This window comes from Chrysemys picta, chromosome 1, assembly GCF_011386835.1.
Source record: "Chrysemys picta bellii isolate R12L10 chromosome 1, ASM1138683v2, whole genome shotgun sequence".
In the NCBI taxonomy this organism is placed as follows: domain Eukaryota; kingdom Metazoa; phylum Chordata; order Testudines; family Emydidae; genus Chrysemys; species Chrysemys picta.
This window is the reverse complement of record NC_088791.1, coordinates 259,958,227-259,974,969: the sequence shown is the minus strand read 5'-3', so window position 1 is coordinate 259,974,969 and position 16,743 is coordinate 259,958,227. Positions and strand designations below refer to the sequence as shown.

The window sequence follows — 16,743 nt, the reverse complement described above, 5'->3', positions numbered from 1 at the left end:
GCTGTGGCCCATGCAGTACAAGGAAGTCCCTCAGGCTACTGATCAAGTGGATCCACAGTCCACAGTCCACAGATCATCTAGACTTAAGGAAATAAACTCAGCAGCAGCTGTTTCTTGCGCCTCCACCACACTCTTCTCTGATCTACACTTTTCTTCAGGAATGTGCACGGTTACATCCATTTGAGATGGAGATATGGATGCTGCAGTAGCTGCCAGGTCACCTGCACTCTGACTAACTGGAAGATCAGGCATCTTCTCACCACGCACATCCTTACTGGGACCGGAGAGCTCACTGTGTTCATTTGTGTCTATGTATCTCAGGAGAGCTCCTTCCTGCTTAGATAGAAAAGCTTCCTTTGCTTGCTTTCTTTTTTGAATGCTGCCCCGGAGGACACTCATGACTGCAGTTCTATGCCAGCTATAGTGGCTCTCAACACTCAATTGAAGGGGACAAATAAGCAGGCTGGTAGCAGGGCCTGAGTGAGGGAAGATATCAGCGTCTTAAAGGCCTAACTGGCTCCAACTACTTCAGTTGACTGCCTGTTCTCCTCAAGTGGGTTCAGGGAAGCAGCAGGAAACAGGACGCTCCCTGAGAAGCTGGTGTTAATTAGTCCTCCTCTCTCTCCCTGCAGCTCCTGCTGCTTTCTGTTATTCCCTCTCACCTTTTCTCCTGCCTGCCTGTTATGTCTCTTGTGCCCTCCTTCCTCCAGCACAGCACTCCACCATCTCTGTGCATCTAGAGCAGAGAGAATACATATGCACCAGCAGCAGACACAATTTTCTACACTCTGGGTCCTAGTGGTGCCCCCCCCCCTCCAGTCTGGCACCTGAGGCAGCCGCCTCAGTTCGCTTCATGGTAAGGCCACCCTGATAAAAGAGGGATAAAAATTTAAAAAGTACAAAGGAATACCAGGCTAGATAATCAGCTGGTATAAAATAATGTAGCTCCTCTGACATAAATGGAACTACACTAGTTTTCATCAGCTGAGGCTCTGGACATTTAGAGTTTTCTCTCTATACAGAGGCAAGAGCGCTTGCTGATAATAGGCAGAGTTAACCAGTCAGATGATGTTAACTCTTCTTTGTTTCCATATGTCAAAGCTCTTCCAAAAGAACAGTAGCTATTAGACTCTGTAAAACTGACAAAGTGGTTTTCTAAACATTTTTATAAGAAATGTTAAAGACAGTTAATACTGTCAAATTGCTTAGTATAGAATTTGCAGTATGGTCCGCATTTCCATAAAACATTATATACTGAGCCAATTGTTCATTTTGCTGTCTAGATACCTGCCTGAGATTATGAATGATGGGCTGACCAACCAGATCAACAATCCCGAAGTAGATGTGGACATCACAAGGCCCGACACCTTCATACGGCAACAAATCATGGCCCTAAGAGTCATGACTAACAAACTGAAGAATGCATACAATGGAAATGATGTAAACTTCCAGGATACAAGTAAGCAACTGATTTTGTGAACAAACATATCCTCCAAACAAATTCATAAACCCACCCCATCAGGGCCATTATAAATTATAATAACTCTCCTTAGTTATAGTAATCTGCTAAGTATACCTTATTCCAGATGGTCCTGGGCTGGAAAAGTGAAGCAATGTAAGGGTTTGTCTACATAAGACAGTTTAGCCTAAGGTGTGAATTTAGGCCATGTCTATACTACAGGGACTATAGAGGCATGGCTACTTCACTATAGCTATGCCGGCATAACCTCATAGTGTCAATCCAGTCTATAGCAATGGAAAGGATTTTTCCAGTGCTGTGGGAACACCATCTACCAGAATGACAGTAGCTAGGTCAAGGAAGCATTCTAGCTGTGTCTACACTGGGGGGTTAGGTCAGCGTAGCTATGGGGCTCAGGGTTGTAGATTTTTCACACCCCTGAGCACCATAGTTATGCCAACCTCAATTTTAAGCATAGGCCAGACCTCACACTGATTTAGTTAAACTGGTGCATCCCACAGTGTGGACATGCTTATTTCAATTTAATTTAAGTAGATTGGGAGCTAAATCACAATTGTCTGTTAAACCACGGTAAGTGTCCACATGGAGGTTTGCACCAATCTAATTAATTAGTTTATCTGGCAAAACTTTCCCACGTAAACAAATACTAAAATTGCTTCAGTGATATCATTCCCTTCTCAAGGTTGACCATTTACTGGCTAGAATCCCTGCTGAAAGTTGTTACTGATCAAGTTCCACATTCAGGTTCTCAATCAAAGAATACAGTGTACTCCACGATCTTCATATTAGTAAAAGTCATCAAGGAGAAATCATATATGGGTGAAGTTCTGTGGTCTTCATGAGAAGGTATCAGTTTATACTTTTCAAGATCAGACTCACGCAGTATTTTTTTAAACAGATCTGATTTTGTGCTACTAGTTGTTATTACTGCAGTTTGTTAGTTAGATTATGGTAGCAACCAAAATACACTATAGACTTTGCAAGCACATTCTCATATAATGAAGATTGTATAACAGGGGTCAGCAACGTTTGGCACGCAGCTCGCCAGGATAAGCACCCTGGCGGCCGGGCCAGTTTTATTTACCTGCTGACGCGGCAGGTTCGGCCGATCCCGGGCCAATGGGGGCGGCGAGAAGCTGCGCGGGCGAACGATGTACTGGCCGCGGCTTCTCGCCGCCCCCATTGGCCCGGGACGGCGAACCGCGGCCAGTGGGGGCCACGATCAGCCGAACCTGCCGCGTCAGCAGGTAAATAAACTGGCCCGGCCCGCCAGGGTGCTTACCCTGGCGAGCTGCGTGCCGAACATTGCCGACCCCTGTTGTATAATCTGAGAAGAGGACAAAATATGGAGGGTGGGGGAAAGAGATAAAATGTACAAGTAAACTGATCAGGGAGGTGCTAGGCTTATGTCTTATTGAAGCAATTACATGTTTGTTTTGTTTTGTTTTTAAGATGTAGCATTATATTTGCCTCCCCCTTCCTCCTGCTACAATTCATCTCCCCAGCTTTCTACCACAGCAACTGCCTGAGTCTATTCCTGCATCCATAAGCTCCTTGTTTCAAAAATTCAGTCCCCTCCCTCCATGTGAATGTGCACCTGACTCAAAAGATAAAGAACAGTAATAATCAGGAGCTCATGTACTTAGCAGCACAGTGGGACCACATTCTGCTGCAATGTTCATTTGTTCTTTCTCCATTCTTGCCTCCTGCACCCAAATGCATACAGGACTAAGGTGGGAACTTAGAGTCAGTTTCAGCAATTTATCTTCTCAAAATCCCTGGGCCTCAGCATTTGCTCTATTCTCTAAACAGCCTAGCTGCACAGCTTGCTCCCCTGTTTTCTGGGTGTAAACTGTACACCAGCTCTAGCTCATCAATCCACCTCCAGCCTGGCTCCTGAGAACTGTGCCAGAATGCACACTGTAATCCAACTGATTCCTCTCTGTGGGCAAAATGTGAAACAAGAAACAGTTGTAGGTGGGTCCCAGCAGGGCAAGGAGAGAGAAAATTGCCAAGTGCCTGGTTACAACAAAATAATGAATTCTACAGAAAAATGCTGAATTTTGTGATATTTTAGAAAAATGTCTAATTCCATGGCTGCACAATTCATAGGCCGAAGGGCTCTGAGTGAGATGACTGGGGCATTTCCCACCTCTCAGACCCATTGTTTCATGCTCTTTGACGTTTCAGACAGGGATTGGTGTATCCTCTAGTCACTTTTTTGAGGTTATCATACTCCAATTCCTGTCTGCAGCCTCTCATTAAAACTGCCTCTCCCTCTGCGTATACTCTCTATCTAGAGTTATAGTTGTACCAGTTACACTAAGGCCTTGTCTACACTACACAGTTTTGTCGGCAAAAGGCAGCTCCTGAGGATGCCGCTCCTGGTAGCTGAAGAGACTGTGGGAGAACTCAGAGGGAATCACAAATATTAATGTGGAATTGGCTGGCAGGCAGACTGGGTTGCTGCTGCGGGGGGTGGGCGGAGAGAGACTGATGTGCTGTGCAGAGCCCAGGCCTCATGTGTGGAGGTGTCCCCCTGCCCCAGGATTGGTTGTTCAAGGGCTGTCTGAACTTAAAGAGACAGCATGCCGACACACTCTCCCCCAACATGTACACTTCCCCAACACACACACTGTCTCTCTCACATATGCACCCCACACACACAATCTCTCACACACTTCCCCAACACACACTGTTTCTGTCTCTGTCTCTCTCTCTCTCTCACACACACATACACACACACACAAGCACACTCTCCCTGCCACACAGTCTTCCCTCCTCCCACCCTTCACATACACTTCAGTTGAAAAGTGGCCAGTAGTCTAATAGGATGCCCATGGAACGATGGGATTGAGAAATCTGCATCATGTGATGCTGTACCCGCCCCATGAGGCATTGCAAACCTGTCCCAAGGCACCCTGCAACCAGTTGCACAGTGGGATAGCTACCCACAGTGCACTGTTCTCTGTGTTGATGCAAGAACTGCTAGTGCAGACAGGGCTGTCCCTAGCGGGGTGTGGGGCCCAGGACAAATCAGCCTCCCTGCTACTCTCCTCACCATCCGCCCAGCCGCCGCTCACCTCCTCATCCCCCTCCCCCATCTGCCTGGCTGCCGCTCACCTCCTCATCCCCCTCCTGCCTCCTCACCCCCCTCCTGCCTGTCCGCCTGCCGCTCGCCTCCCTGTTCATCTCTTCACCCCGCTAGCCCGCCTGCCTCACCTCCCCGCCCGCCTCCTCACCTGAATATTGGGACAAATGATACCCCAATCATACAATGGTCGGGACACAGGGGAAAGGGCTAAATATCAGGACAGTCCCGATTTGATCGAAGCGCGGGACCCCCAAAAGCGCGGGGTCCAGGGCGGCCACCCCAATTCGCCCTACCCAAGGGATGGCTCTGAGTGTGGATGCACTCTGCCGACATAGAGTAGACATGCAACCGCGTGTTAATTACAGCGGCATAACTTCGTAGTGTACACAAAGTCTAAGTATCTGATACAGTGGAACTTCAGACATGAACTTCCTTAGTCTCATTTTGCTTAATCAAAAATTAAAACTCTAGTTCTTTACCATGAACTGCTTTGGCCACTGCTGACCAGGTGAAGAAAAGGTTTGGAAATATCAGGAAAGAAGCCAGATTTACTTCAGAGACAAATACACATCTGGATGTGATGCAGTAAGAAGATCTGGACAGATGCAATAAAGAGAACAAAGCATTGTTATCTCACAAAAGACAGTGAATGGAAGGGATTGAAGTGTTAGAAATATTCTAAATGTAGGAATAAAATGAAAGGTGCACTTTTAATCATTTAAACTGTAAATTCTTCAGAGTAGGGACATTGTCTTCATGCTTGTTTGTAAAGTCCTGAGCATGCTGGTGCTACATAAATAATAATCAGCTATGTCATAACATAAAATCATGTATCCCTCTCCAAATTTTTGATGAAGAACTTCCAATATTCTAGAGGCAGAAAACAATGAGCATTATGCTCACATGTGTATACAGAAGATTCACTAGAGATAGGACAATACGCATGAAAAAAATATCATGCAAATAGCCATTAGGTGTGCTAAGGAGAATCAACATACTGTCTAGTAGTACTATTGTCACTATAATTGCAGGCTAGGTCTGCTAGAGAGCTAGAATACATGTACAGAAAAAGATATGTTAAGAGACCAACGCTTCTTTACTCTTGAGTTATCACAATGTCCTGTATAAAATTAGCATAATTAAATGTAGTATAGTGACTAATGTCATATAATGGAATGATACAAGGTAAAGTAATTTTTTTTTATTTACTTTTTGAATATTTTATTTTATATGTTGTCTTGTTGGATGCATGCCAGCAAATTGACATTTATGGAAGCCTATATGCATCCGAAGAAGTGGGCTGTAGTCCACGAAAGCTTATGCTCTAATAAATTTGTTAGTCTCTAAGGTGCCACAAGTCCTCCTGTTCTTCTTTTTGCGGATACAGACTAACACGGCTGCTACTCTGAAACTCCTCTTAGATACTGTCCCATTTAGAAGGTATGAGTTTATGAGACAGAGGAATCATTGCAAACACATAGGCATAATAAAGTGAAGTGGTCTAATTTGCAGCTGGATTCCTAATTAATATATTCAAGAATCCAGATGTGCCATAATTCAGCAAACAACCTTAAATTGAAAGCCTAAACACCTAAGGGTTGAGCTAAAAAAGCTAAAGTGATTGTTTTGTCTCTTACCTACACTAGTTGATCCATTACTTCATTGACTTCAAAAGAGTTACTCTTGCTTTACACTGATGTACGAGAGAGAGAAGAGAATCACCTTTTCTGTGTATGTGCAAGGTTACTAATGTATTAAAACAGTATTATTTATTGAGCAAATATGTTCTCTGTGCTGTTGATAACATAGAGAAAGTCACAGTCTCTGCCCCGTGCAGCCTGCATTCTAAAGCTTTCATATGATACTTGTTTCCTTTGTTATCATTTGGTTACCAACATACATTATGCAGGGAGTACATGCCATCATGTTAAGAACATGCTTAAACCCATCCCTATTCAGCAAGAGTTTAAGTACTTGCTTAAACTCCAGTAACTTTTAGTGACTGCTTTGCAGAATAGAAATGGATTTAAACACAGGGTAAAGAAATTTGCTGAATTGGGGTCTTGGACCACTGCATAATTCACCAATTGTGAGATGGGCTTTTCCACCATCCTCTGAGACATCAGGTGTTGGCTACTTCTCTGAAAGTCAGAACAATTGATTTGAGGGATGAATGGTTGAATTCTATGTTCTTATGTTGTTTTTCTTACCTCCCTGTGCTAGGTGATGAAACCAGTGGCTCAGGAAGCGGAAGTGGTTGCACTGATGATATCTGTCCGACAGAGTTTGACTTCATCACCACGGAAGCACCACCTGTTGACTCAGACAGGAGAGAAGTAGACTCTTCAGCAATCCAGTCTAGCCAGTCACTGTTTACGTTGTTCATCATCTGCATCGTCCTTGTACTGCAGAGACAGTGGAGATAATCCTGGTTCTGGTCAGAGAGACTGTGTTTTAGCTACAAAAACAGCCAACTTGCTCCTTTTCTTACACTCTTGGACTATGGACCATGCCACAAATATTTACAGATTTCTATGAGAAGAGAGCAGTACTGCAGCCTGCTTCCCTTTTTGTTTTCCCAAAGAGTACCAGGTGCCAGACTGAACTGCTTCCTGTTTCTTTCAAGATATCTGTGAAGACAATGTCCCGTTTCTCAGATCTTTATTATTGGAGACTTTCTGAGCTGCATTATGCTGCAGAAGTAAAAAGGATCTTACGGTGTGAGGGTTTCCTTAACAAGAAAAAAAAAAGAGAAAGAAACAAAGAAAACAAATTTCCTTCTAAATCAGGCCCGACTTAAGGCTGCTGCATTTTCAAGAAAAATAAAACAAAAAGACAACAACAAAAGAGGAACAAAAAGACAAAAGTTCTTCACAGACACCCAGGCATTCTCTAGGGGTTTCTGTCCAGTGATTCAGGTCATCAAAATTATCATTCCTATTGCAAGGAAGTTTGGATTTTGTTTCTAACACAACGATAAGAGTTTGTTTCAATGGTGAATATCTTGCACTCCATCTGCCAACAACATGAAATTGGTATGAAGGTACAGGAAGCTGAAAAAAGAAGCTTGTCTTTTAGTATTATAGTAACACCACTAAGCTCAGAATATCATGTTACAGTTGCTTATGATTTAAATCTTGATGCCCAGTAAAAATTTGAGTAGCTGCACTATTTCTCTAGCTTCTTTCAGTACTGATGGTTACATAATTGGCACTGATTTCCACCTCGCATCCCATCAACAATTGTGGTGATGCTAAACAAATCTTCCCTCAAGGGTTTGGACAGAAAATAATATCTTGTGATAAAATCTCTTTTCTTTTGCCACAGGTTTGACATTGATTACAATTTTCTGCTACTGTGTTCATTATCCTACCGACCTGACAATTCTTTAATGGACTGATAAGAGTGATTGGATCAATAAGTGAGTTTCACACATAACTACATCCTTTGCATTTGTTAGTTTCTGTATCACAAGGAGTACTGTGCTACAAAAAGTCAAGACAAAAAAATATAGTACTGACATGGAGATTTCTTTCACTTTTTTAGTCTTAGTATGATCATCTATTTTTATATATATAAATATATAGAGATCACAGATTTTAACTTCTTAATTACAAGCTCAGGGTTGACACATCTTTGTAAGAAAAAAAATGTTCTGTCAACCAGCTCTTCTTTTTTTGTGCTGCTCTGGAAAGGAACCTTTTAATGACTGGCGAGCACAAGAATCAAAGAAGACAACCTTTTTACATATCCAGTGTCCATTTCTTAAAGAGTTGAAAGGGGGAGAGAACCCCTTTTGTGTGTGTGCATTCGCGCGGGCATGTGAGTTTGTGTGAAATGCCTACAGAAGTACACAGAGCAGTATGACTTGTTTTGTGATGGCAATTGTATTCTCTCATGCAGTGTTTCCCAAACTTGGGACGCCACTTGTGTAGGGAAAGCCGCTGGTGGGCCGGGCCACTTTATTTATCTGCCGCATCCGCAGGTCCGATTGCGGCTCCCACTGGCCGCGGTTTGCTGCTGCAGGCCAATGGGGGCGGCAGGAAGCAGTGGTCAGTACGTCCCTCGGCCTGCGCCGCCTCCAGCAGCTCCCATTGGCCTGGAGCAGCGAACCGCGGCCAGTGGGCGCCGCAATCGGCTGGACCCGCGGACGCGGCAGGTAAACAAACCTGCCCCCACCAGGGGCTTTCCCTACACAAGCGGCGTCCCAAGTTTGGGAAACGCTGCTCTCATGCTTCAAGAATATGTCACTTTAATAATCATTGCCCCCATGGATATGGCTCTGGATAGACTATCCCTGGTTTGCATTGGATTGCATGACCTGAGTGTGGAGGCTATTTTAAAGCGTGGGTAAATGAGTGTCAGCAAGTAGGCAGATATCAAAACCCTTTCTTCCCCCCGCAACAAGAAACAAAGGGCTTCTGTGAAAATTCTGAGCGGTATTGAAATGATTTGCTACAAATATACTTCCTGGTTCTTATAATGATTCTAGAGTTGTTAAGGGCAAAATATGAAAACACTTTAAAGTAAGCCAGCCACGTTACAGTTAAGATGTTGAACATGTAAATCTTATATGTTCCAAACTCATTTTCTTATCAAATTATAATTAGCTATCAATTTAGCCATTAAAGTAAAGTAGTAAACACACAGCACAATAGGATAAAGTATATTTAAGCACTTTTACCAATATATATATATATATATATATATATATATATATATATATATTTACAAACTACTATCAATATATTGTCTAATAAGAAAAGCAAAATGTCAGTTTTTAAGACCCTGTATTCAATTTTTTGTTGTTGTTGTTGTTCATTTAAAACTTTACAAAATTCAGCATTGTTGGCCCAATTCAGTATCACATGCTTTGTGGAGAAACTATCAGTTTTATAGCCGGGCTCTGTGTTCATAGCATACATTTCATAGATAGATCTGGGCAATGTTTTCAGCCATCTTCATGTTTCACTTTAGAACACTTAGTGGCTAAAGTTAAATTTCTTCATTAACTCAGGCTATGTCTACACTAGCACTTTTGTCGGTAAAACTTTTGTTGGTCGAGGTGTGAAAAAAACCACACCCCTGACTGACATAAGTTACATGGACAGAAGCGCTGCTGTGGACAGCGCTAGGTCACTGAGAGATGCTCTCCTGTCAACATAGCTACCGCCGCTCATTGGGGGAGGTTTAATTATGCCGACGGGAGAGCTCTCTCACTTCAGCATAGAGCAGCTACACAGAGACCTTACAGTGGTGCTGCTGTAAGGTCTCTAGTGTAGACACAGTCCATATCAGTTAAATCCAACCCATACAGCAGATTTGGTTGACCCCTGGTACGCCCCACACTAAGAAATTCTTTCCTCTGGATTTTTTCATTGATTTCTACATACAGTGGAGCGTGAGGGAGATTTCTTTGAAATCCCTAGGACTCCCCTAGTCCTCAGCCTTCTCATTCTATACATCTACTGGCCCTGCTTGCACTGCTGCACTTCACAAGTCCTCATTCAGAGCACGAGGGATTCAATTTGACTTTTACAATTCAGTGTTTATCCTGTGGTAAATGATGTCAAGTTCACCTAATTACACTCTGTCAAGAAGCTTATGTAATGAAATCAACCCAAATATATTGAGGCACTTTCACTGCTGCATCCAACTTCTGCTGGGTAAAGCAGAGCTGGGGTAGATTGCAAACAAGCCTCTTGTGGTTCCCTGAATCTCTGCACTAGCCCTGGCGCTGGTTAGGGCAGTGTGCTGACTGAAGCACATAGCTGGAGCCCGCATGCCTTGCCACCTATCCCACTGTCTTGGCCCAGCACACACCTCCACCCACCTCAATATGTCATTTTGGCAGGGAGGGAGACATAGGGGCCAGCTATGCCTGCTGGTGAATCTTCCCATACCAGCAGAACCCCCAGCAGGGGACTTGCAGGAGGTGTCAGCTCAATTTGCAGAGAGCAAAAGGAGTGGAAGGTGGCAGAAGATCTGCTCTGCTGAACCAAATTCATCCTTAGTTTAACATAATTGGCTTCATTAGAGTTATGCCAGGAGTGAATTTTCCCCATAGTATTTCTCTGTTTCCCTATTATTTTTTAAAAAGTGAGGCAATGTCAGAACATGGAGATCCCTCTGTATGAGAGGTCAAGCACATAGCTATTGGAGAGTCCCTAGCTTGAATGTTTCTCTCACAAATCACATTTTGCTGAGATTTAAAGGAGCTATTAAAACAACAGAACATATGAAATTGGGAATTAAGAAATAAAACAAACAGTGGTGTTTATAAATCCAAGAATCTAGATCATTTAATGTGCCTCTACTTACATCCACTTTACTTCTAATAAGTATTTTGGTGATTTTTTGTGTGCCACAACGGAAATAATATTCTTCTGTTAATGGTTGTTAAAGTAAGAGAGAATAAATGACACTCACAAACTTTTCAGGAGTCTGGACCTAGAGTCTGAGGCAAAATCTCTGGATTACACAGCCCTCCAGTGTCACATAATCCTGAAGTTCTGTGCAGCTTTGATTACAGTTTATAAATGGAGGATTTGAATGAATTATATATGGTAATGAATAATGCGGTCAGCACACTGTATTTTTTATTTTGGTATTAATTCCGTTTATTTTACCCTGTCCCCACCTTGTCAGAATGCTGCAGATTTTTGTATTGACAACTCATCGCTGTATCATAGAGGTTGTCAGGGGAGATGCTGGAGGATGCAGCAGTTGAGTACGAGGAAGTTGTGGAATAGTGGATTGAGATTTCATCTTAAACTGGAGGAATGGGGGAACCTACTGTAAGGAGGTTTTCAGGACCACCAACCAGGCCCACAGTTTACTTTATGACCCTAGCAAAAGAGACAATCACTGCTTGCTGTAGTAGACAAAACCACTGCTAACTTCAGAGTTCAGATCCAGAGGTTTATTTTAGCATAGGTACAACGTGCCACACTCCAGTGATCAGCTGAGGGTGACCAACCAATGATCTGGCTGAGTGCACGGCTGTACACAAACAAAGACAAAGACTTAAGTCTCTATGCACTCCTTTATACACAAGATGATACCATACTTTTATCAACACCTCCGCCTCTGATTCATTACATAATACTTAATAATGTTCTATGACCAATATAAGATTCCTCATTACACTCTAAATTATACCACTTATCTACTTCTGAACCATAACAAAACTATTCATCTGAATATTTGACAGGGATTTGGGGACTTTTCTTGTTTATCCTAATTATATTTGGCAGGATCCTCTTAACCTTTCATTGTATCTTCATCCTTGTAACCTTGGCCGTGTTCTGTATCCAAGTCAGAGACATGTCAAGAACTGAATAGGATATTTAGTACACTAAATGGCTTTGTTTTGCACTCATTCCCAAAAAGGAGTATTCAAAGGTCTTATGAACCAAACTATTAAACTAAGCCCCCATTTATATGGCTTATGCATTTGCTTATATATTGCTAGCTGATATGTAAAGTATATATTATCCATTAAATACATGTAGGCCCTTACCATTTTATATGCGGTAAGTTCATCTAATCACTGTCTCATCTCCTTACTCTGACAATGTGCCCCAGACAAGGTCATGGTAAAGGCTAAGCTATCCCAGTTCCCTAGAGAGCTTGTGTTATTATCATCGCAGCGCTTTGCTCACATCATTCTCCACACCTTTTTAGCATCTGAGTATGAATGGTAAAGATCAGCCAAGCACTGGGTGGTCTCCATGTCCTGTGGAGCACCCTTACAGATGCAAGGTTTCCCACTATTGTCTGAACCGACCCTCACCACTTCCATGCAATAGTTAGAAAATTAGAGTTAGAAAATGTAGAACTGCTCATGGAGAGCTCTAAACCACATGCTAAGCCAGGTCACAAGAAGCATCACTTGTCCTTAGCTGCCAACCAACCCAAAGATCATGCTCAAATGTCAATATAATTAAATGGCCATTTAAACACTTTTTTTCATTGTTGATTTTAACAAAAATCAAAAAACAAAAACACAGCACCTCTCCTGTGATTCTCCTTTCACTTTATGCATAAAGAAAACCCATTAAGACCAAATAAAGAATGTTTTAGATTGCTTCCAGCCATGAAAATCAGATCGCCACAAATGTATTTATGGAAACAAAAGAATGCATACAGATTGCAGTTATTAACAAGAATGCCAAATTTTTAAACCCACAAAGTTGGCATTTGTTACACTAACCCATAAAGTTTCTACTTTGCTATGCCTGATGGATAAGAAGGAAGAGAGCCAAGGAGAGTACAGTATCAAGTGGCATTGTGAAATCCTCAAACTGACACAGTTTCAAAGGGAGACAGAACATTAAAATGCTGAGGATTAGATGCAGAGTGTTGTGAATACATTGTCAGAGAGTGAGAGAGAGAGAGCGTGATGCATACATCCTACTAACTAAAGATAAACAATGCACTGAATGGAGTAACATTTCCATTCTACACAGACACACTCACTGTGATGATCACATTAATGTGCAATTATCCATCCTTGTTGAATGAGCAAATGGCATACACAAAGATCTAGAATTGGTGGTAACATGCAGTACAAAGCAAAAGACAAATGACATTTGCTATTAACTGCTTTCTCATCTTTTCTACAGCACAGGAAACCAAATGGAGAAACAAGAAAGCAGGCCTGCACTCCTAATCTAGTGCATTCATGAAGCTGTAGTTAAAAACAAAACTTGTAGACATAAGTAAGGGAGAAGATTTAGAGATATTCCTGCTGGAAACTTTTTCAACAGCCTCTTGTAATTTTATGGGCTTATTTATTGACCCAGATTATTTGCATAGTTATCTGATGATAACTTGATAGTGGTAATATGAATTGCCCTCAGACTAGAGTTATTGTTTCTAATCAGTGGACCATGTTGTGATGGGTTGGATCACAGAAACCCCCTTGGGAGCTGCCACCTAATGTACCAAGACTACCTCTGCTCCTGTTTTCCCTGCCAGCTCAAGACTCCAGCACCCTGTCTTGCTGAGCCAGACACTCCCGTCTGCTCCAACACAGACCCGGGGTCTGAATTACTTGCCCCAAAGCTGCAGGTTTACATGAAAACAGGTTACAGAAGTGTGCTTGTCTATAGCACTCAGATGCCCAACTCCCAATGGGGTCTAAACCCAAATAAATCCGTTTTGCCCTGTATAAAGCTTATACAGGGTAAACGCATAAATTGTTCACCCTCTATAACACTGATAGAGAGATATGCACAGTTGTTTGCTCCCCCAGGTATTAATACATTCTCTGAGTTAATAAGGAAAAAAGTGATTTTATTAAATACAGAGATTAGGATTTAAGTGGTTCCAAGTAGTACAGACAGAACAAAGTGAGTCATCAAGCAAAATAAAATAAAATGCGCAAATCTATGTCTAATCAAACTGAACACAGATAATCTCACCCTCAGAGATGCTTCAGTAAGTTTTTTCTCAGACTGGACACCTTTCAGGCCTACACACAATTCTTTCCCCTGGTACAGCTCTTGTTCCAGCTCAGGTGGTAGCTAGGGGATTCTTCATGATGGCTCCTCTCCCCCGTCTGTTCTCTTCCACCCATTTATATATCTTTTGCATAAGGTGGGAACCCTTTGTCCCTCTGGGTTTCCACCTCTCCTCACTGGAAAAGCACCAGGTTAAAGATGGAATCCAGTTCAGGTGACATGATCACATGTCACTGCAAGACTTCATTGCCCACTTCCCAGCACACACATATACAGGAAGACTCACAGGTAAAACACAGCCATCTGCAGACAATGGTCCTGGTTAATGGGAGTCATCAAGATTCCAAACCACCATTAATGGCCCCCACGTTGCATAATTACAATAGGCCCTCAGAGTTATGTTTTATATTTCTAGTTTCAGATACAAGAGTGGTACATTTCTACAAATAGGATGATCACACTCAGTAGTTTATAAGATTTGTAATGATACTTTACAAGAGACCTTTGGCATGAAGCATATTCCAGTTACATTATATTCACTTCTTATTATGTTTTTATAAAACCATATAGACTGCACAACGTCACACATATAGTTTACAATTCTGTTTTTACATTTCAGATAAGGAACTAATTTGTGTCAGCTATATTTTATGGGTGAAATCCTGGCCCCATTGAATTCAATGAGAATTTTGCCACTGACTTCGATGAGGCCAAGATTTCAACGAGAAAGGTAATTCCCTTTTGCAGAGAACATTGCTATTTGCTTGCATTCTGATTCAGAACCAAAACCAAACATTTTAAACTTCTCTGCGAAAGGGAGTAGATCCCAGACTCCAGGGCAATCTGCCAGGCAGGCTACCTCCCAGCCCCAGACCCTGGAAACCTGGGTCCCTGACGCCAAGGCAATCTTCCTGGCAGGCTCCCCTCAGCATGCCAGTTAGGCTGCAGAGGAGCCAAGCAGGTGGGCTGACAGGAAACCAGGCAAGTTTCCCATGGAACCCTGCCTGGGTTTAAATTGAACTGGTTCCATGAATCATGTCTATTTTGTTGCATTGGCAAATTCCAATGAAAAAACATTTGTGGAATTTTTCTGACCAGCTCTAATTTAGCCTGTATCTGACCATGCAGCTTCAGCGTTACGCTGAGTCACAGATGCATGAGGGATTTTTGTCTCATAGTGCACTGGAAGTGCTCTCTCTCTCCATTCCCTTAGTCCTATTCCAGCCCTAGTAAATCTGTCTACATCTTTCAGGAAGCAGGCAGCATCTAGTGGTGAAGGGGGTTTTCTGTTACTAAGGGATCAGAAGTTGGCCCTTTTCTGTTTTCATTCATCAATGAGGGGGAAAGAGGTAATGGAAGGACAGTTCTTTCTCTTTCCTTTCAGCTAAAATACATTAAGCTGCAATCTACCAGACTTTCCTTGGACCTTACTTAGGCAAAACTCCCAGGGAAGACAAATCCAGTCTCCCTAAAAGTCAGTAAGCGTTTGACCTGAGAAAGGGGTGCAGTATTTGACTTTCAGTTTTGAGTAGCAGAGAAGGGAAGAAATGTAACTTCTCAAAAATTAGGGCAAGGCTACACTACAGCGCTACATCAGCCCAGCGGCACCGATGCAGCTGTGCCACTGTAGCGTGCCTGGTGAACATAGGTGCTGGAACTACGGGTACTTGAGGTGGTTTCCATTATATACAGGGTTTACAGTTTGGTTCAATGGCTCTCAGGAGCCCCACTATAAAAATTGTTCCAGCACTCCTGACAACGCACTATGCCGACGGGAGAACACTCTCCCGGTGGCATAATTTCTCCACCTCTGCGAGAGGCCGAAGCTATGTCAGTGGGAGAGTGTCTCCCGCCAACATAGTGCCAGTGTAGACAGCATTTAAGTCGATGTAACTTGCATCGCTCAGGGGAGTGTCTTTTTCACATCCCTGAGCGACATAAGTCACATCTACTTAAGCGGTAGTGTAAACCAGCCCTTAGAGGCCAGTCATTTAGACAGCCGTGCGGGTGTCACTCCGTGAGCTGCTCTTATGTCTCTGCTGAACTTGGCACTCCCACTCAAATCATCTGAGACAGGAATCCTTGTAGTGTATCGGTATTCTGTCCACAGACTGTCTTATTCTTCCAAAAAGGCTGGGGGGATAGTTGGTGGCTAATTGGGAGAAGCAGTGATTTCAGAATGAAACACAGCAAGTTTGTGATATAAAGAGGGAAAGGAGTTAGAATCAACAGGATTGCATAAGGAGTAAGGCAGTTACAATACCACTGTCCAGCTTTTGCTTTGCTTCTCCTGGCTAGATAGCTTTCATTTTACACTTGATTTTACAGCCTAACTGGCAGCTCCCCCACATGCAAGAAGTTGAAGGCTTCCTAGCTCAGAGAAGTTTGCTAGGCTGATGCTAGGCCTTACAGGCACACTGTCTGGTCCTGTATCTTTCTGTCCCAGGCAGTAGCTCTGCTCTCTGAAACAGAACTACGTGATTCCGAAGTCTCTATTCTAAGAAACATAAATAATGTAAGCCCAAAAGCCCGAGTTTATTTGAATGACTCATTTCCAAATGTGTCCAGTGAGCTGTCTTCTAAAGCCCACAGTGGACCTTATTTACACGTCCCTGCTACCCTAATGCAGTGGATGAGAAGGTGTTGCGTCTTCCCAGCTGATGCTCAAACTGGTAGCTGAAGGTAGTACTGACCTCACCCCA

The 16,743-nt window shown here is 42.8% G+C and overlaps 1 protein-coding gene across 2 annotated transcripts in view; it reads left to right on the top strand.

The window, feature by feature from the left end:
* The window catches only part of GPC6 (glypican 6), a 1,150,448-nt gene extending 1,142,706 nt beyond the window's left edge, over window positions 1-7,742 (top strand). Inside the window, exons 8-9 of one of the 2 annotated variants that reach the window (XM_005305012.5) lie at window positions 1,284-1,459; window positions 6,798-7,742. In XM_005305012.5, the coding sequence (XP_005305069.1) occupies window positions 1,284-1,459; window positions 6,798-7,000 (379 nt within the window). In that variant the 3' untranslated portion in view covers window positions 7,001-7,742. The remainder of the gene's footprint in view (window positions 1-1,283; window positions 1,460-6,797) is intronic. The other variant, XM_005305011.5, reaches the window with a different exon arrangement.
* Window positions 7,743-16,743: the final 9,001 nt, after the last annotated feature.